Raw genomic sequence first — 21,371 nt, forward strand, 5'->3', positions numbered from 1 at the left:
TTTTTATTAGGTGCACTAGATTGATCTGTAAGGCCTGTGGATCAATACTTGTAAATAAATGTTCAGTTTTTTAAATGTTTAATGTGTAGCCCTAGAGTATATGATGTGTTAGTGGGTGCGGCTTCTGCGAAACTTAATGAATGTTAAAAATGACTTGTGTATGTGAGACATGCTTTCTGCAGATTAAATAAGATAGCACTTGGTTGCTTAATCGGATATTTGCGCCATGGGAAAATCCAGCAACATTTTACAAGCAATGCATGTACATTCTGAGATAATTAAACTGGGCCTCTGTGAAAAGTTGTCTGAAAAAGTTGGCCAACCTGGGCTCCCCTCCCCCATACCTGCAGTATATTGGGTCAGTGTAAGGTTACCCCTAGACTGCTCTATGCTATTTAAAGCTGGTCTCTGATCGTCTCTTTCCCACGTGTGCTTTACAGGAAATTATTTGGTCGGGTGGTCAGAACGCAGATCTGACCATTTATGTCGACAACACCCTTGGAACCGTTTTAGTCAGACAATATTTACACTGGACATTCATAAATATATTGTGTAAACCGGAACATGAGCTTGCATAAAACAGGCCAGTGTGTGACTCGGATGGGGTATGGTGAGGTGGCATTTCTATATTTACTAGAGGTTTATATGAATAAAGGACTAATATGGTGTGAGAGAAAAACAGAGTGAGAGTATAAATGAATTTGAAGTTGAAAATCGAACCGTTTATTCTGTTAAAATCATCATCCTTCCCTACTCTTGTAATGTGCCTTTGTTCCGATTCCAAAAACATCCATACTGTGGCTCCTCACAGTGAAAACGAGAATGTTTCAGGGGCAGAAACAATAGTTGAAAGAGCGAAATTATTAAAACAATGCTTGGGGATATTTAAATTATTAAATTAATGAGCGCTGCCATGGGGCATATAACATGAGAATGGCAAAGCAGTTCTTTCTATGACAATTCACAACACACCACAAAAGCCACTTCCTTTTTGAAGAAATTTACAACTCTGAGATCAGCTCAATGCTCTACAGTGCTAAACAAATGTTAGTGTTTTACACAGACACTCAATATGTGTTTCACAGTTTCAAAAGACTTAATTTTTGAAGTATAAACAATGGCGACAACACAGATTTTTTTCACCCAGCATCTCCTTCATAAAAAAAATCACTTTTTACATATTTTACATAAAAAAAAAAAACATTTCACCCTCACAGGGTGCTGTTATTCACAGCCATCTCTGATGAAACGTGTGACTTTCTCATGATTGTCATATAGTGCAAATACAAAGAGGGGAAATCAAGTGTATTTCCTGGTTCATATACACTTCTACTCAACAGACATCACCTTTGAAGTCATTCTCTGGGTGCTATGGCCATGTCTGGGTATATCTGTATACGACCTGAAATGAGCTCTCAGGCTTAAGTCCCTTTAAAAGGTCCATCACAAAAAGGTGTTTGTGTCTTCTGGGCCATACAAACATTACATTTTTTTTTTTTGCAGGTTTCTCAGACATAAGTTCAGAGGAACATGTTTGTAGGATGGCTGAGGCAACCACCAGCATTTCATGAATGCTTTACTTCAGTCACAAACCCTATCCCCACCCAACCAATGAGTGGAAACATTATTCACTAAAAAAGATAGTTAACAACAAAACAAATGTAATTTTTCATTGTTTTCATGGGTGCTTTTGAAATGCACTTTCCAAACTGGCCTAATTCAGTTCAATCTTGGTTTTGCCAGTGCTCTGAAGTTCACTCGCATTCCATTAGTCTTAGCGACAGTTGCCCTGCGGAGCCTGTGTGTGCCCGCTCCAGAGGTGGCGTTTGGTGTGAGAGCGCGGCGCCGCTCTGTTACCTCCTCCCCATCTCCGTCTGCTTGAGGAACTGGATGTTGGTGCTGCTGTCGGCCAGTTGCGGGTACTGCTCCACGGGCAGCACGTAGTAGCCGTCGTAGCCGGGCACCTTCCCCACGGCCAGAAGCTGCTGCTTCTCGGCGTCGGTCCAGGCGCGTTCGCCAAGCCGTCCGTCCTGCGCCTGCCGCAGCTCCCGCGCCCAGGCCCCCGCCAGCGCCCTCTGGTGGGCCTGCTCCAGCAGCCGCGCGCGCTCCTTGTCCAGCGTCTCGGCCGTCAGGCCGTAGCGCACGCTGAACGCCAGCGTGGCCGTGTGGAGCTCCACGGTGACGCCGCGCCGCGAGCGGCCGCTGACCGTCACGTTGACGCCGTTCTCCAGCACCTTGCGCCCGCTGGTCAGCCCGAGCGCCTGCAGGTCGCTGTCCGCCAGGCCCAGCTTCACGAAGAAGTGGCAGTCACGGCCCTCGATGGTGTAGTGCGCACCCTGCAGGTAGATGGCATTGTTGAGCACCTGGGCGATCTTGCGGCTGTCCTCGCTGGCCATGCCCGACACACTGGCCACCACGTGCCCATCTTTGACCGCCATCATCATGCCACGTCCGATGATGGGCACTTTGGTCCCAAACCAGTAGCCTGGCCTGTCCCGCTTGGCTCGCCGCTCCTTGTTCAGTAGCCTCCCCTCCAGAGCCATGAATGCCTGGTTGTGTCTCTCCGCCGCATGCTGGACTCCGGTAATGAGCTGCGAGAAATGCAAGGTCAAGGGGCAGTAATTAGTATCCATGGCAACGCGAGTCATGACAGATATGGTCTCGCTTCGAGTAATATTCTCTATCCCTGCTTCGGGCTGATTGAATTTTGCTGGCTCATATGCTTGCTGGTGCATAGCTGCATAATGCAATTTTAGTCTTGCTTGTTAATGCCTCCAGCCTAATGCACTGACAATGATTCCTCCTAGCACAGCTATAACAAGATAATTTCAACCTGAGTGCCATGTTATTTACCTGATTCAGTTGTCCCAGATTTAGAAGCAATGGATTAATGCATGGAAAAAATTCTATGAGTCCCTATTTAAAATAGCCATGCTGTAAAACTGCCCTGAGCCAGGTGCTTACCCGTGAGTGGTCACTGTCCTGGCTTGCCAGAAGCTCATAGGGAGGGTCTACAAAGTACATAGGGTGTCGGGGGAAACCGGGGATGATGTTGCTGAGCTGAAACCCGAACATCACTAGCCAGCTCTTTACATCTACAGAACAACGCAAAGTGTTGTCAAACACATGACAGTGTAAACATACAGGTAAAAAGCTTTTCACAATGCAAAACAAAAACATACAAAGACAAAACCACAAGCTAGGTGACAAAGTAAATAACATCTATATTATATCTAAATATATAATATGATATATACAGTATAGGTAAATATAAAGTAATATTTGAGTAGTGATTCCATTATAAACTCACCTGTGACATAATTTCTGACATCAATCATGTCGCTGAGTGGGTTGTTGTTTTTGAACGCGTACAGGTTAAATGGTGCTGGCTCTTTGCCAATCTTTGGCCACAGCCTGTGGTCCGGCGCGGTCCAGCGGCCTGCCAGAGCGTCAAAGTCTCTCTGAATGAAGTGCACCAGCTTGGTGAGTGGGTCGTAGAGGCCGCCGTGGAAGCCGATGGCCAGATGGAAGTCTGGGTTGGAGTCGAAGTAGACCTCCCCATATGCCGTGTACTGCAGCTGCTTGACCATCTGCCCGTTGCTGCTGAAGATGGCGAGAGGCGTGCCGGTGTTGTCCGAGGCGATGTAGTACTCCTCGCCGCTGCTCACCTCCATGGCGAACAGATGGCCCTGCAGGTCGTAGTAGAAGGTGGTGATCTCCCCACCGGAGTGGTTGTAGATGTGCGTGACGCGCGCCGGGTAGTTGAGGTCGGCGTAGAAGTACTGCTGATGCTGACCGCCGTCCGTCTTGCGGGAGACGCGGCGGCCGAGGCCGTCGTAGCGGTAGCGGACGCTCCAGCCGTCGCCAGCGCCGCCGGCACTGACCCCTCGGCTGTAGGCGCGTTCCAGCAGGCCGTTGGAGTTGTACTCGAAGACGTCGGAGCCGCGCTGGCTCAGCACGCCGTCCTCGTCCAGCCGATACTGCATGTCGCCGAGGCGTGTGAGCCGGTCGCGCAGGTCGTAGCGCAGGGGCAGCAGTCGGAAGCTGTTGCCAGGGTTGAGCAGGTGCAGGTTGCCGTTCAGGTCGTAGCTGTAGCGCCAGGTGAACCAGTCGCCCACCTTGACGGCCACAAGCTGCCCGTCGCCGTCGTACTCGTAGCGGTACTGCGTGGTGTTAGCGTACGCGCCGATCTTCAGCTCGCGCTTGATGACGCGCCCCATGCTGTCGTACTGCACCGTCATCCAGTACATGAGCGAGCGGAAGATCTCGTACTGCACCTCCTTGATGCGCCCGTGGGCGTCGAAGTGCTTGCTGAGCGTCATGACGGCCGTGGTGATGATCTGGTTGATGTCGTAGTAGATGATGCCAAACTTGCCGAAGTGCTCAACTTTGCCCGAGATCTCGTCGTAGCGGTAAAGATCCACCGGCAATGGGGTCTCCCCGATGACAGGCTTGATGCTGGCCACCCGGAAGCTGTTGTCATGGTAGGTGTAATCAAAGCGCGCATTCACCATACCCTCCTCTGAGAAGCGGTACATCTGTTTGTCCACAAGGGGGCCCAGTTTGCGGTACCGGATCGTGCACGAGAACCCCCCGCTCTGCAGGTTGACCATCTTCAGGACTCCGGCTGTGTCGTCGTAACCAAATGTGACAGAGGTGCCGTCGTAAAGCACCTCTGAGAGCTTCCCCAGCTTGCCATACCTGTACAGGACACGTCGGCCTGTGCCCAGGTAGAAGGTGGCGCATGGCCGTCCATCCTCGCTGAAGTCATGGATGACCGAGGCGTTGCTCTCGGGAGGGTTGTAGGTGTTGCGGATGTAGCCAACAGACACGTGAGTAGACATGGTGTGTTTGGCCATGCTGGGCATGGTGACAGAGGAGATCCGACCAGAGGTGTCAAACTCAAACACATACTGCTTTTGGCTCTGCTGAAGCAGAAGCACCATGGACTGTGGCGAGAAAGAGAGAAGTTCAGGAAAGAGAAGTTTACAGTTAGGACAGAGAAACAAAAATATTGAGTACAATAATATTTAATGAGACAATGAGATACTTAGATACCATAATACAATGAGATTCCATGTATACATAATATACTATATGATACCATTGATATTTATATACTAATAACAATGAGACTCTAGCAAATCAGCATGGTAGCCAGCAAGTTACACTAAAACTCACTTTGTCCAGGTAGCTGAAACTCCAAACTTTTCCATCTACGAATGTGCGGGAGAGCATGCGTCCAAAGGTGTCGAACTCCCTCTTCTCGCTCATGCTGCCGCGCTGCAGGCCCAGAAGCCGGCCACTGGGTGCGTACGTCACGTTGACCAGCGCCAGGCTGCTGCTGGGCAGCCAGGTGGCTGGACGGCCATGCGCATCGTAGATGATGCGCAACGTGAACTTGCGGTGGTCGTCGTAGATCTTCTCTGTGCGTGTGTTGCGGTCAAAGTCGACGGAGATCAGGTTCCTGTTGTGGGCCTGCGTGAAGAGAGCACAGAGGGGAGTGGGTCATGATGGTGTCCACAAACAATTCTTTTAATAATACTGATTGTAGAGCAACTTTTAGTGATAAGGGGAATTCATTTTGAGACAAAGCTGGTAAATATTAAATTATATAATAAGTAGTCTAACAAAAAACATCATATTAAGCAGTAAGTGTGGCCAAAACGGTAAGTAGTCTTTTTAGCACTAACGAGTTCCTCTTCTCACAACCTCACAAGTAATTTTCACAGCTTATTGTAAAAACTGAAGCAGAGTTGCACACCCATAGCCAGATATGGTAAGTCTATAAAGCTACACAGATGAGGGAAATTATTTTAAGGGAAAAGCTGGCAAATGCTTCAACTAAATGAATAATATTCTACAAGAAAAATGGTAACATCATGGTAACATAGTAAGTGTGGCCATTCGGTTTGTTTGGTCCGACAGGCTGCTCTACTTCATAAGTACCTCACAAGTCATTTTCACAGCTTATGGGGAAAACTGAAGTGGCATAGCAGAAGACCCACCCGTAGCTTCCTGCCGAATATGGTGACCCTGCCCTTGGTGGGCTCCCGCCTCATCCTCCACTCGATGGAGTTGAGACCGCTGTCCGTGGGCAGCGTGATGTTCCGGCGCCAAATGGTGGGGCTGACCGCTCCAGCCAGGATGTGCGGCTCGGTCAGGAAACTGATGCCCATGCCGTTGGCATAGGAGACGCGAAGCGTGCCATTATAGCAGAGCTGGAAAGAGTTTCGCACTTGCTCTGGAAAGTGAGCGAAAGAGAGTTATGTTATCACACAAAGTAATGGAAGCTTTGTTTTCATGCTACCAGAGAGCATTAGTCTTGAGCTGCTTGTAGGAACTGTATTTCGAGGAAAAGCTGTCTCTTGAGTAAGATGATGTGGGTATCATTTTTTTTTTTGAGTGAAATGCAAGTGATTGCCACGGGGGGAAAAATGGGTCTCTTTCAGAAAAGCCGAACAGGTGGCTCAAATTTCTTCTACACGCAGTAATTAGATCACACGCTGCTTTGGAGGCCAGTGCACCTGGAAACACAATCACCAGTGAGATCAAGGGCACAAGAAACTTCTAAGTGCATCTCAGAGTAGAAGTTAACAGAAAAAGCCGCAACCACTAACAGCTTTCAAATCTCGTTTATCTTAATAAAACAGGGAGAAGGCCAAACTTTTGCCAGTTCCAACAGGCAAATGCACTTTGCGAAGGCCATTGGAGTTCAAACTGCAAGCATTCCGTGGAAATGAAGTGCTCAGTTTAAGGCGGCTTGCTAGCTTTTCCTCTTTTTACGATCCTCGGAGGGCGCGCTATCACATATATTACTTAAACTCGCAGTCTCAGCGCTCCACAAGGCTCCACACGGCGGGATGAGATTACGTTTATTTTTCTGTCACACTAACCCCCCCCTGGGACAGTGGGGGACACTATTGCCTGCTCAGCCTCTTTTTCTTGCTGCTAAACGGCTGAAATAAAGCCAGGGATCGCTGAATGGGTGACGCTTTGGGCCAGACACATTTGTTTGGCTTCCTATGCCCTAGATTACGATTTACTGTGTCACTGGCAATACTCTGGCTCAAAAGTGACATATGTCATGAGTTATGAGTGTGTGACTGAGTGTGGTATGAGTCAACTGACACACACACATATGCACATACACATAAACACACACTTACATACACAAATGTACATGTACCAAACCAGATGCATAACACATAAAACACAAGCACAGACACATACTCACACACACACACACACACACATTTTTCTTTTACTACACACTCACACATATATCTAGTAACAGCAGCAGCAGATTGAAATAAATAGAAGCATTTCAAAACCAATTTTTCACCTTGAACCACGGTGTACGATGCCTCGACGGATGACAAATTGGTGATGACCGTGACATCGTCATCCCTGTTGGAGCTCTCAATGTCAATGTTGATGGATTGCTCCATCTCGCGATGCAGACTCGTCACCATCCCCGTGGGGTAAGTCACATTGGTTAGGCGGCCCTCACTATCATATCTGTGGAGTGGAGGGAAAAAATAGTCATGGGTTAGTCAAACAAGCTTCCCACCAGACTGCCTCAACTCACACACCAGTGGGAGTTAACTATACAATGACCTTTTTAGAGTGTAAACTATGTAGTAGTGCAGGCAGTGGAAGCAGTGGAAGACTCAGTCCTGCATGAGAGCAGTTCTTCACAGCAAACACTGGGTGGCGACCTAGTACTGAAATACTCGCACGAACATTTCTCAAGCACTGCTGTTGCTTTCCTTCTAATCAGCTGCTACAACATTCAGACTGCATCACATACAGACTGAACTCACCAACACATTCAGAAGAAATGGCAGATAACCAAACAACATTGTTATCACATGATGTAATATTCACCAACAACAAAAATGCTGATATAACACCACATACAAAAAACACAAAAACCCCTCAGAATATAAAAAACCCTCAGCCTCTTAGCTACTTACTCATAGAAGTTTGTCCAGCCCGTGTCGTCCACCTTGGAGGTCAGCAGGCCTGTGCTGGCTGCGTAGCTCAGTAGCGCCACCTCCTGGTTGAGTGCAGACACTGAGCGCAGGCCTCCGGCTGGGTCCAACCCCAGGCTCACCACCTGGTTCTCCGGCAGCAGGACCAGGCGGAGTGGTCCGGCCACGTCGCGGCGGATCCTCACCGTGTTGTTGGCGCTGTCGGTGACGGACACCAGCTCGCCGTCGGCACCGTAGCTGAAGTTGAACAGCACCTGGCCAGTTACCAGGCTGATGGTCTGCTTGTGCGAGCCGTCCCTGTTGAACACGTAGAGCTCCTGCTCATGAGGTGACCCTACCTGGAACTGACCAGTGTTGGTCAGAGGTGGGCGATTGCGGCGAATGGCGCGCACGCGGATGTTGTTGAGGTCGGCAATGTAGAGCGTACCGTCCGGCGAGGTGGCCAGGGAGGTGGGTGCGTTCAGGCCGGCATCGGCCGCGTACCCATCATCACCAGCGAAGCAGTTACAGTTGACATCATTCTTGCAGTCGCACTCGGACGGTGTGCCGGCCAGCAGCGAGATCTCGCCGTCGGCGCTCACCTGCCGCACGCGGTTGATGCGCTTCTCGTCCGTCTCGGCGATGTAGAGCACACCGTTGTGCGACAGCGCGATGGCGGTGGCACTCTCCAGCGCAGCGTGGATGGCCAGCTTGCTGAGCGAGTAGTCGATGCCCGGCACCTGGCAGTGCATGGGCCGCCCGGCGATGATGCTCACCTGGTGGTTCTCGGTGATGCGCAGGATGACGTTGTTCTCCAGCACGTACAGCGAGTTGTCCATGGGGTTCACGGCCAGGTCTGTCGGCCACTCCAGACGCACCTGTGAGTCACAGCAGGAAAAAAAAACACCTAAAACGTCCGTCTTCTATCTCTCACTCACTCAGAATGGCTGAAGCAGTTCAGTCTCAGGCAGGGTCACGCTCTGCTTGCGGCCCTCTCATTCCAATCACACCAAATGCCAAATAACCAACGCTGAGGGATTTACTGGCCTTGTGACGCTCCCTGCTGCCGCCATCAAGCTCACAGTCATGGTTAGTCAGCGAGAGTAATAAGATGGCAGACTAAGGGATCGATACCTCTGAGCCGGCAAAAGCTTCAGCTGCAGCGGCGGCAGGAACAGGACGAAGGGCAGCGCTCACCTGACTAATGTCCATGCTGGAGTCGCAGCTGAGGGGTCGCACGGCGGTCAGGTCGTTGGCTTTGATCAGCGTGGAGATGATGCCGTTCTGGTCCACCTTGCGGATCATGGTGGCGTCCACAAAGTACATGAAGCCCTTCTTATCCACGGCAATGCCTGACAGACAGACAGACAGACAGACAGACAGACAGACAGGGGGAGAGAAAGGGCAGGAGGAGAAGGCTGTCTTAGTCACAACAGTGTTGGCATTCTCACCCGATTAAGAGGAGGGGAAGGGGGAGGAATGATGTGGTTCAACAGACAAACACACACAGCTAACGGGAGCCCTGTCAGCTCCGCGGGGAATTGTTCACTTTCTACATCTCAGCGCGAGACCTCCGAGTGCTTCCTCATCCGACAGAGCCTCGCTCTTCCTCGCCGCTCGCAGACAGACTCGACGTGACAGCGTGACACTCGGTTTGGCAGGCGCGCGTCACGAGCCCTTTTCTTCCAGGTCACTGCGCCGCTCTCTGCACTGCTTTCGACTCACTGCTAATTATTCTTTAGAAAAGCGGTTTTTACCCCCCAGAGCTGAGCTTTGTAGGCTGGGGAATGAGGAGGAGAGGAGAGAGTGACGGAGAAGATGGAGGAGAGGGAAAAACACACACACACACACACACACACACACACACACACACACACACACACACAGTCTCCTGAGAGAGACGAGATAAGTCGAGTTGAAGCAGTGGGAAACTTCTTTAGGGACGACACAGACTTCAGCTTGGAGAAAGCAGAAGCGATGATGAGCAGCGTCATCTTCCCTGCTAAGTTGTTGTGAGTGACAGTTGGCCGCTAGGTGCCCCCTGGTGGTGTGTGTGTGTGTGTGTGTGTGTGTGTGTGTGTGAGTGTGAGGGTCACTCACCTCTGGGAGTCATAAGGGTGGCCTCCACGGCTTTGCCCCCGTCCCCACAGCGGGCCTCGTCGAAGGGCACACACTGCTCACCGGTCCCTGCCACCACCTGGGCATTCTCGAGTAGCGCCCGGCCACCGTTCAGCGACTGCACGCGGTAGATCTGCCGAGAGTTGGTGTCGGACAGGAACAGCGCTTTGGTCACGGGTCGGACGCCATGTAGTACTTATGAGTCGGACTGTTACTATGGAGAAGAGAATAAAATAAATAATTTTGAGCTAGCTGTCTAGCTGTGGTTGCTATGGTGAAGTACAAAGAGTAAGTTTTAAAGTCCACACATCCAAATGTCTGACCTGGGAGCAGGACAAACAAACGACCAGACAAAAAAGAGAAAAAGTCTGCTTCATCCAGGGTTTTCTGCTCCCACTTGTTTTTATTTTTCTGTGACGTTTCGGGTAATCACCCTTCTTCAGACGTGAAAACACATACAAAACACACCCCATATATACAATTTCCGGGTGATCACATGACCCTCATTGCAGGTGTAAACAGTTACAACAGTTACTCAATACTCGGGCTCACAACCCAGACCATAGTCATTAGTTACAAAGCTGATAGCAGAAAGTGGGAGCAGAAAACCCTGGATGAAGCGGACTTTTCTCTTTTTTGTCTGCTATGGTGAAGTAAACACACTGGTAAAATGATTGAAGTGAACAAGAAAAGTACAATTATGAGGGGAAAAGGGTGAAAGAATTTTTCATTTGTAAAGAGCATAAATATATTAACCTTATAATGCCTTACCCATGCCTTAAGTCCTTGTTTTTTCTTCATGTCAAAAGCAGTGAAAAGAAAACACAACATTATTTGTAATAATACATACAGTATACAGTGGAAATGACCAAAATATTTATCACGGTAATGTGTTACAGTATAAAGTAATGTATACGGTATTACACATGGGGTCACTATAAAGTTACAGGATATATAGTACAACACATTTATATATATATAAACGTACACCTGATTCAGCAGCGGTATATAAAGACCAACAGAAACGCGCTGCAAGCGCTCTCTCCCTACCCGAGATCCAGGACGGCTGTGGTGTTGAGTGAGGGGTAAACGCGCCTCACAAAGTTCATGTCGCCCACGTACAGGTTGCCGTCGGCGTCACAGGCCAGAGCCACGGGCGCCAGCAGCTTGTTCCCCTCGGCCGCGCCGCTGCAGCTGGGGCAGGACATGCTGCGCCGCCGGCCGTTGCCCATGACGGTGGTGATGACCGGTGGCTGCTGCTGCGACACAAAGACGTTTTCGCCGCTGCCCTTGTGCAGAATGCCTGTTCGGGGAGCGAGGAGGAAGATGAGCGACATCCGTGGGTGTAATTTAATGACCGCTGAGGAAACCAGTTAAAGACCCACTCCAGGCACTGATTAACTCCTCATCACTTTCATCTCTATTTCACAAAGTGACATATTTATAAGTTTTATTTAATAAAAATAATCACTTCATGTCCTTAAAATGGCTTGGTTAAAACCACAGTTCCAATGTGGAAATCCTCAGCCATGCCCTTAACTGCTTTTTTTGCTCTTGCACAGGAGAAAGTGGGCGTGGACGATGCCATCACTTATCTTCTACACAGGACACATTCTCACCTGGACAAGGGGAAAAGTGCTGTGAGAATCATGTTCTTTGATTTCTCAAGTGCTTTTAACACCATCCAACCCCTCAGACTGGGAGACAAGCTCTTGCAGATGGGTGTGGACGCCACCTGGTAACCTGGATTACAGATTACCTGACCGGCGACCACAGTTCGGGCTCAGACTGAAGAACTGTCTCTCTGACACTGTGATCAGCAGCACCGGAGCGCCACAGGGAACTGTGCTCTCTCCAGTCCTGTTCACCTTTTCCACATCTGACTTCTGCTACAACACTGAGTCATGCCACATGCAGAAGTTTTCTGACGATACTGCAATTGTGGGGTGTATCAGGAACGGGCAGGAGGAGGAGTATAGGAGCCTGGTGGAGGACTTTGTGCAATGGTGCAAACTCAATCATCTCCAACTCAACACTTCAAAGACCAAGGAGATGGTGGTGGATTTCCGCAGGTCTAAGCCCACTCTGCTACCAGTCTCCATTGATGGGGTCAATGTCGAGGTGGTAAGCACCTATAAGTACCTGGGTCTCCACCTGGACAATAAACTGGAATGGTCAGCCAACACTGACGCACTCTACAAGAAAGGGCAGAGCAGGCTGTACTTCCTGAGGAGGCTGCGGTCCTTCAATGTGTGCAGCAAGCTCCTCAGGATGTTCTATCAGTCTGTTGTTGCCAGCATCCTCTTCTATGCAGTGGTATGCTGGAGAGGAAGCACAAAGAAGAAGGATGCGGGGCGACTTGACAGGCTGGTAAGGAAAGCTGGCTCTGTAGTGGGAGCTGAACTGGAGTGCATCACTTCACTATCTGACAAAAGGACCCTGAACAAACTGATCAACATCTTGGACAATGAGTGTCATCCACTCCACAGCACTATTGTAAAGCAGAAGAGCCTGATCAGCTGGAGACTTCGCTCACTGCCTTGCACAACAGACAGACTGAAGAAGTCATTCATCCCCAGGGCCATTGAACTGTTCAATGCTTCACTTAAGGGAAGAGGAGAGATAGACTTCTCTGCATAGTCTGTCTGCCTCTTCAACCCCTTCATGTTTGGATACTGTCTGTCCACTAGCCACTTTTTACCACTATCTTTCTGCCTCACTGCGTGCTATATTAGCACATATGCATAACCCCTCCCTCCATGCCACAGCCGAACTGTGGCCACACTTATACCTTTCTTAATATAGTTATTTATATATAGATATATAGACTTTATTCTTGCACTGTTGCACTGTTTGACTTACTCATTTGCACCATCACCATGACACTCATTCACAAAGAGCACCTTACCTTACCTTACTATGCACAGAGAATCACAGGCTCAGTCCCTGCTTCAGTCATTGCAAGCGCACCTGATTGATTAATCACCCACTATGTGGATACTGTTTTTTAGAATTGATTTAGATTAAGTTTTATTTAGTATAATTTGTATTTTAGTATATTTAGTATATTCTTTATCTTCTACAGTCCTTATTGCTTAGTTGTGTTTTTGATATTATATACTTTTAATGACTTTTTCTGCTGTTAGTGAATGTGTATGTTGTCTGTATGCTACTGTGACCTTGAATTTCCCCTTGGGATCAATAAAGTATCTATCTATCTATCTATCTATCTATCTATCTATCTATCTATCTATCTCTATCTGATATGCTGTGTGTCATAGAAACTTCACTGTTTATGAGGTTAAAAACTTGATTTTAACCGGAGGGGGCCTTCAAGTCAAAGTCACAGTAACTATGTAGGAGTGCACTACACAGAAAGCACAACGTCAAAGTCTTCATTCTAACAAATGTTTTATCCCTGATCCCTGACAAGAGACAAAAATGCTTTTTTTCTGCATGAAAGAACTCCTTCCAGATAAAACTAGAATAATGACCAGAAACAACTTTGAAAATGGATCCCAAGTCTCAGTTGACTCACTTAAAAGTGGGAGTGTGAACCTGCCCATTATTTTGGTAAAGCTTTCTGTGCCCTTTCTCTCCTAAGACCTTGTGTCAGTTTGATGCTGTCAGGGTGCAGTTAAATGGGATTACTCTCACGCCATGTCACAGTGACACATGCCAATTTGGTAGATGGATTTCAATAGCACTGGTGTGGTTCTAACTGTGAGGTGAACTGTGCCAGCTCAAATGTTCAAATGTTCCCCATTCAGCTATTTTCTTCCATATTAAAGAACTACACAACTAACATAACCGCATGAATAAAACAAAAGTTTGTGTGGCTGTCTGAATCTCTGTTCAGAGAACCACATGATAATTCTTGGAGGTCTATACCTATAGGATCCGTCTTAAGTGTCAGCACATAGATTATGAGCGTTTGAGTTTTGCATTTACATGTATCTATTTAGCTAATGTTTTCCTGCAGAATAACTTGCAGTGAGTAACAATTTTCAACTATTGGTCCCTGGCACTAAAATCTATGGCCTTGGTGCGGTTAATACATCATTCTAATTGTGCTGCACTGGAGAGGCAATGTAAGTTTGGCACGTGTGCAGTCGTACCACTTGGAGCGTTGAGGACGTGGTGTTTGTCCAGCGACCAGCCCCCCAGGTTGGAGGGCACCAGCTCGTAGCCCTGCAGCACCGCGGTCCTCTTCTCCCACAGCACCTGGCTAGGACACGTCTCGTACTCGAAACCCACAGACACTGGACACGGCACAGAGAGACCAGCGGTCACCAGCCAGGCATACACATACAATATATACGCCCAACACAACAATTATGGAACAACTGACAATCACATACATCTGCATGTCACACCTGTACACACACACACACACACACACAAACATTCACACACATCTGTACATACAATCACACACATGTGTGCTCACACTCACACAAAACATACACTTGCCCACGTGAATATACAGATTACACACATCAACACCCACACACATCCACACAAGCAGCGGTAATGCCACAGACAGACCAGATCAGTCAGATACTCGAACCCGCCAAAGCGATCTGTGTCGCTTTGGATAAAAGTGGCTGCTAAATATCAGTGAACTTTAACATGTACTGTATGTGTCGCACATATATGTACACATATGCAGGTGGGCACAAATATATGTTTTGACAGCCACTGTTAACTGGCCTTGAACACACACAGTGAACACACAAGCGGGAGTCAACAGACACATCAGCTCGGCTGTCGAGAGATGCTAATTATGGCACTCGTTTTAATCTGATGCTTTGGTGGTAACTGACAGCAAGTGTGAATGTGCACGGCCCGAGGGCCTGACATCCTCGCACACCTACACAGCATCTGGTGGCGTGAACTCAATTAAGCATTTGATCATCGATCTAGAAATGGTTACACATTCATTTCATTCTGTGCGTATCAAATGGATTCAGAGCCCAGGGGCAGAGGCACTGCTAAGTGGGTTTCTGTGAAACTGCATCTGCAGGAGGAGATGATTCAAAGCTGGTGAGCGTTGAATTGCATCTATGAGTTTCGTGATACTGATGTCGGGTCAATGGTGACGAGATCGGCGTTAAGATGTGTGTGTGTGTGTGTGTCACTCACCCACACACTCGGCGAGCCCGTAGACTCGCTGGCCGTACGCATCGCTCTTGTCCCAGATGAAAGTGTAGGCCAGGTTGGGCGAGGCGTGGAACCACTTCTGGAACAGGTGGCCCTCCACGGCCACCATCAGGTGCACCTTGGCCAGGCTGAGGGGCACCAGGGCCTGGGTCATGGTGACCCTGAGGAGGGAGTGGTAGCCCGGAGACCTGGAGCTCAGGTAGCGCAGCTTCAGACTGGTTCCAGGGATCTCCACCTGCTCATGAAGAACCTGGGAAGACAGAGACAGACAGGGAGAGAGAGAGAGAGCGCGAGTCAAGAGACAGACACGTCCGATGCCGAGACGTCCTCAGTGAGAATATCTGTGTACAGGAAAGCGTGTCATTCACACATATTTTCATAATGCATTACTTCATTAATATGTGACAGACAGTCAGACACAGAAGCTTCCGGGGAGAGGAAACTACTGGGGATTACATGCCACTCGGCGGCGTAATCAGTAATCGTGCCTTTAATCGCCACAGCGTCTCGTCCACATAAAGTGGGCTAGAGCATCTGTTTTTCATCCCGACTGACGGCAGTCAGAGGAAGATGACAGGGGCTATGTGTGGAATTCTGCAATTCTCCAGCTGTCATGAACGCATCATTACATTTAGCACTGTTCCATTCACTTGCATTGTATTTACTACTGCGCTGAATGAGGTACAAAGAGCAAGAGAACCGGCCTGTCTGACTGGGTTGCATGCTAGTTTTAACGTTATTTTAACAGCAAAAAACCCTATACATAGCAACTAAAGGGGGGATCACATTAGCCAGCGAAAAGCGGCAGGTTTCCTATTGTTCTCTATGGTTCGGCAGTGGAACGGTGGCAGGTTTCCTATTGTTCTCTATGGTTCGGCAGCGGAACGGTGGCAGGTTTCCTATTGTTCTCTATGGTTCGGCAGCGGAACGGTGGCAGGTTTCCTATTGTTCTCTATGGTTCAGCAGCGGAACGGTGGCAACGCTGGCGTAACACTAGCGTTGAACAAGCTGAGCGTTGAACTTGGTTCAACTTTCAAAGCGCAACGCGAGCGTATTCAATTGACAAACCGTTTGTGTTGCTTAGGAACGAGATAGAACTTATTATGGTCTGAGCATTGCGTTACGTTTGCCGCTGCCGCTTGCTGCTGGCTGATGTGATCCCCGCCTTAAAGAGCTTATTGGTGGAGGTGGTTCTGGGAGGACACCTGTGTCTCGGGGATGATGTGCTTTTCTCCGGGGCTGGAGCTGAAGAAGGCGGACAGGGGCGAGGCCACCACCACGGGGTCGGGCCGAACGAAGCCGCTCAGGTCGCAGCTGGGGAACGTGTTCTCCTCCGTCTTGAGCACCAGCGTGTCCATGGCGAAGAAGCGGTTCCACGGCAGCCACACGGTGCGCTCCTGGCTCAGGAAGGGCGCGCGGTCGAAGCGCAGGGTGAGAGCGCCACCGCCATTGGCCACTAGGTCAAACCTGCCGACAGCAAAAAGATGACGGCATCTTACAAAGGTCACAATCATAAATTTCCTTGACAATATTTATACATTGCGTGGTTGCAATGTTTATATGCAGTATATAAACAGTATGTATGTATAAGTATGCATATGTATCCAACATACCCTCCTCCATACCAACAATGTTTATACAAAATTCAGTTTTAGTCTGTCTCATAACATTTTTCAAACCAAGTAAACAAACCACCCCCTGCTCTGAAACATGATTCAGTGTGACAGGAGCTCTGAAGCCCTTCGAGTGGGTGTGAGAAGCACGCACATGCCATCCTGTCGGGTCATGGTGTAGCCGTACTGAGGGTACTTCACGAATGTCACGTTGACACCCACTAGAGGAGTCCCATCTGTGGTCAGCACCTGCCCACGTATCAAAGATGCCAGGCTGTGAAGAGAAAGAGCACAATCTGTTTATGCTCTGTCCAGGAACAGGCTATCCTTCACTTTTATGATTGAAAGAGGTCATTTCAGTTAGAGGAAACTGGTGTGGGTGGATGGGTCACCTGGCGTTGAAGGGGTTGGCTCCTGGGATGATGTGGGTCCCATCTCTGCCCACCAGCATCCTGACGCGCTCGTAGAAGGGCTGCACTTTTGGGGGCTGAGGCGCGCTCTGTTGGATGACCAGCAGGGGGTCGCGTGACCCGCGGCAGAGCGGATTGGCTGAACACGCGCTCTGAGCGCAGCAGTCGGGGTCCATGCAGTCTGTCAGTCCATCTGCAGACAAACAGACAGGCAAATACACACGCACGCACACACACACACACACACACACACACACACACACACACACACACACACACACACACACACACACACACACACACACACACACACACACACACACACACACACACACACACACACACACACACACTGCAGTTACAGATGGCTGCTCTCTAAGGAAACACACTGCTTTTTCTTCTGCCCAAACAAGTTATCCTTTCAAAACAAACACATTCATAAACCAAGACAACCCTCTCCCCGCAAATCTTTTAATCTCTCTGTTTCTCTCTGACTTACAGCATTGATCTTCTATCAGGCCAGCTTATGGCACCTATGGTTGCTTATCATTAGAGAGAGAGATAACAAGCAAGGAGAAAAAGAGATGAGAGACAGAGAGAGAGAGAGAGAGAGAGATAATAATGGCACCCTTGTTGTCCCCCTAAGCTGCCACATCTCCAGGGAGTCTGAAACAGTGAGGAGAACATGTAAAAATATATACTGGCTAAGAGCGCTAATGGGGAGCCTGTAAAGAGAGCGCTGTGAATCAGAGCCTCGCTGCCTTCTGAACACATTACCCTTTAGGCTCCTCTGCAGGTGACGAGGGAGATGAGAGATTAAAGGCTTGCACTTGTCTGCGTTTAGGCACCTTTTCAATCACCTCTCAGTTCCGTTGGAGACCGAAGCCTACAAAGTATCCAAATCCTCCGTCACATTTCTAAATCGATAGAAGTTTGTGAGGCTTGTGTGTGTGTGTGTGTGCGTGTATGTGTGTTTGTGTCGGGGGGGGTTTGGGGGGCTGGTCGGTCTGATGGAGGGGCTTAGAAGGAACACAGGAAAACAAGCCCCCACTCCCACCCCCCAACCGCCCCTCTATCTCTATGTTATGTAACCATGACAACTTGAAAGAGTTCAAAGTGGCTACAGGCTTTATAAAAGCATCCAGCCTGAGTGTCTTGGGGATGATCTCGCTAGGAAAGCCGTCAGAGCACCAGGCTATGCTGTAGAGGGGGGTGATGCGGGTTATTTGGCTCGAAACAACTCATACTCACTGCTAGCCCAAAATAAGCATGTGTGTGTGTGTGTGTGTGTGTGTGAGTGTGTGTGTGTGAGTGTGTATTGAGGGCGGCATCTCTCTGATCAGACAGGGGGTTCTCTGTGTCTCAGTGGAAGCAGATAAGCACTGTAACTGAGTCATGCAAAACGGATGGCTCCATTTTCATAAATCACATTCCTATGCACTGCCAGATGGAGGACAACATTTGGAACTTTGCCGTGATTCATTTGGCCAATAAACCGTCAAACTGTTCTTCCAAAAAAAGAAATGCTAATTTTCTAAGCTACGCATGATGATGCAGCAATTCATCATTATCAGTGCATTCATGTGGAGTGGTTTCCCTTTTATTGGCTCATCCAACCAACCCCATCTCTGCTGATCGTCTCACCTCCTTCATTGTCTTTGTTGTCGGAGCAAGTGATCTCCATGGCAACGCTGCACCCGGGGCCCCTCCAGCCGGTGTGGCACTCGCAGTGCCAGCTGTTCTGCGCCAGGGTGCACTGTCCGTTCCCACTGCACAGGCCCGGGCATCCGTCTGAAAGAGGAACCACCCGGAGAGAACGTCTTTAAGACCTAAGAGATCATCTTTGAAAATGGTTCCAATAAACTCTGTGACAGCAAACTGACATCCATCTGAAAGAGGATCCAACTAGAGACAAAGTGTGTTAAGAATACGTAACAAAATCTTTAATTAAAAAAGGGACAAACGCACTCTGAACTAGAAAACAGAAGGTGATGCATTTTCTCTTTTAGCTGACCCATGCTGAGCTCTTATCATCATAACATGTTCATATACACAGTTAACATTGGGATCTTGGAAACTGGACCGGCATGCCCTCTTAGTGCCGATTTACTTTGAACGGAAGGCAGAGGTCAGAGTGGGGGTGGTAAACAGCTTTGTCAGCTGTGCGCCCGTGTGACAGGCAGCCTGATGCATGTCTCCCTCTGAGCTCATGACAACAGACAAAATATCCATAATGATGTATCGATCGCCGGTTGACTCCGCGGGCTTCCAGCCGACGCTGGTAAATTGCATTAGAGCAGATCCTTATTAGATTTGCGGCCCCGGCGACGTCGAATCAGCGGCTCACAATCAACAGGGGAGATGTGACATATTCAATCACTGACTGCAGAGCAGTACGCGATGCACCGTGCGGGCGCTGGGATAAACCATTCCCCACCAGCGGCTGATAGACTGACTGGCTGCCTCTATCCATTCCATAACCGCAGTAGGAACGCTACTTTTACAATAACACACCTTCTGTTAACTCCTCTCCTCTTCGCAACCTCCGTTTCTTTTATTATGGACAGTGACAGGGCCATATATGGTCAGTTATTAGTAGAGCTTTCCTTATAATGACACATATTTCCTATTTAATATCATATAATATTCAGTAGTATTTTTACCAGGAGTCATCGTATGCAAAAAATATCACTTTTGGAAGCAATTATAATCACTTTTGCAATTATAATCTTTCATGCCTTTGCTGTCTCTTGATTTTTGCATGATCAGGCGACGTGGAGCGTAAGTGTGCTGTATCCAGGCATGAAAGCGTAGCTAACTTGAGCAGGCTACGTGGAGCCTAAGTGTGCTGTTTCCAGGCATGAGAGCGTGGCTAACGTGAGGATCCAGGGTGAGGCATTAGTATTCCCCTTGCAGTGCTGTGTGTGTGGTGTGACTACTACGACCTGTTCATTAGTATGCCCACCAACTGCTGGGCAACGAGAACTGAAAGGCCAAAGCCATTAATATTCCTATGAAAAGAACAGACTGGAACTTCAGAAATAGACACAGGCAAAGTCTCCTCTGCCCTTGTCTGCTGTGACAACCACCGAGGAAGAGAGAGAGAGAGAAAAAACGGTAAATGTTCTTATACACCTACGTCGATTTGCCAAAACCAGTGTGAGAACACAAGTAAATGGCGTAAGAGCCATGGCCATTACACATGCACCTCTCTATCCATCAACTGTGAGTACGAAAACAATGACACAGGCCTGTTACTGCTAACTGCCAAAAGCAAGAGCGAGTGTTTCTAAGCACCTCTCTGAAAGAGCATGTTTCTCTGGGGCAACAGAGTCCAGAATCTTCCATACGTGCAGAGCATTCACAAATAGCTATTCAGATACAGTGGGCAGGAAGAGAACCAAGAGAAAGTGCACTCTTAAAGACACTGCTGCTGAGACCAGAAACAACTGCGCACAAACACACAAGCTTACAAGCACACACACACTGTGAGCTGACGTACGCACAGGTAAGGGGATGGAGAAAACCTGGTGAGAAAATCGCATGAATAGAGCTGGGTGGAGGAGGAATAGTGGGTGGGTCATTAGGATGGTGCAGATTCTAAGAATCAGATCTATAAATCTTTTCACAGAAGTCAGTATGCGTTGGTCATGTGCACTGACAGAAGAAAACAAATGCTTTCCACACATATTTCTTCTTGTTCAACGGGCAAGAACGTTCTTTTCTCCTGATACCATGCTGCGCCTTTGTTCAGCAGAAATATCATGTAAATAGATCAAGGTCTTTCCTTTAGGCAAGGGATACAAGCACAGCTTGGAATAAATCACAACTGGTGTTCATATAGAGCAAGGATACTTCCCTGTCCTTTTTTACCAGGTGTGTGGGGTACATACCAAAAATATACATTTTTCTGACTGAATATTTCAGAGGAATTCATTTCAATTTAATTCCAGTGAGCTTTACTGCCATGACAAGTAGGTCACTTTTATTACCAATGCCAAAGCAGTCAGAAAGACTGAGAAAGAGCAAGAAATGTCTAGACTTAAGCTTTACCTTACATAGAATGAAAAGAAATACAAAATAAAACATAT

At 48.3% G+C, this 21,371-nt stretch overlaps 1 protein-coding gene across 1 annotated transcript in view; it reads right to left on the reverse strand.

Moving 5' to 3' along the window:
- Positions 1-700: 700 nt before the first annotated feature.
- The window catches only part of tenm2b (teneurin transmembrane protein 2b), a 185,273-nt gene continuing 164,602 nt past the window's right edge, over positions 701-21,371 (reverse strand). The window contains 18 exon segments of the mRNA XM_048270364.1: positions 701-2,591; positions 2,965-3,095; positions 3,311-4,949; positions 5,182-5,478; positions 6,009-6,244; positions 7,346-7,521; positions 7,980-8,854; positions 9,174-9,328; positions 10,077-10,268; positions 10,271-10,308; positions 10,866-10,889; positions 11,145-11,397; positions 14,213-14,356; positions 15,240-15,507; positions 16,463-16,724; positions 17,025-17,144; positions 17,263-17,473; positions 18,925-19,071. Of these exon segments, the coding sequence (XP_048126321.1) occupies positions 1,854-2,591; positions 2,965-3,095; positions 3,311-4,949; positions 5,182-5,478; positions 6,009-6,244; positions 7,346-7,521; positions 7,980-8,854; positions 9,174-9,328; positions 10,077-10,268; positions 10,271-10,308; positions 10,866-10,889; positions 11,145-11,397; positions 14,213-14,356; positions 15,240-15,507; positions 16,463-16,724; positions 17,025-17,144; positions 17,263-17,473; positions 18,925-19,071 (5,906 nt within the window). The 3' untranslated portion in view covers positions 701-1,853.

The sequence above is a fragment of the Alosa alosa genome, chromosome 2 (genome assembly GCF_017589495.1).
Source record: "Alosa alosa isolate M-15738 ecotype Scorff River chromosome 2, AALO_Geno_1.1, whole genome shotgun sequence".
NCBI classification, from domain to species: Eukaryota; Metazoa; Chordata; class Actinopteri; order Clupeiformes; family Clupeidae; genus Alosa; species Alosa alosa.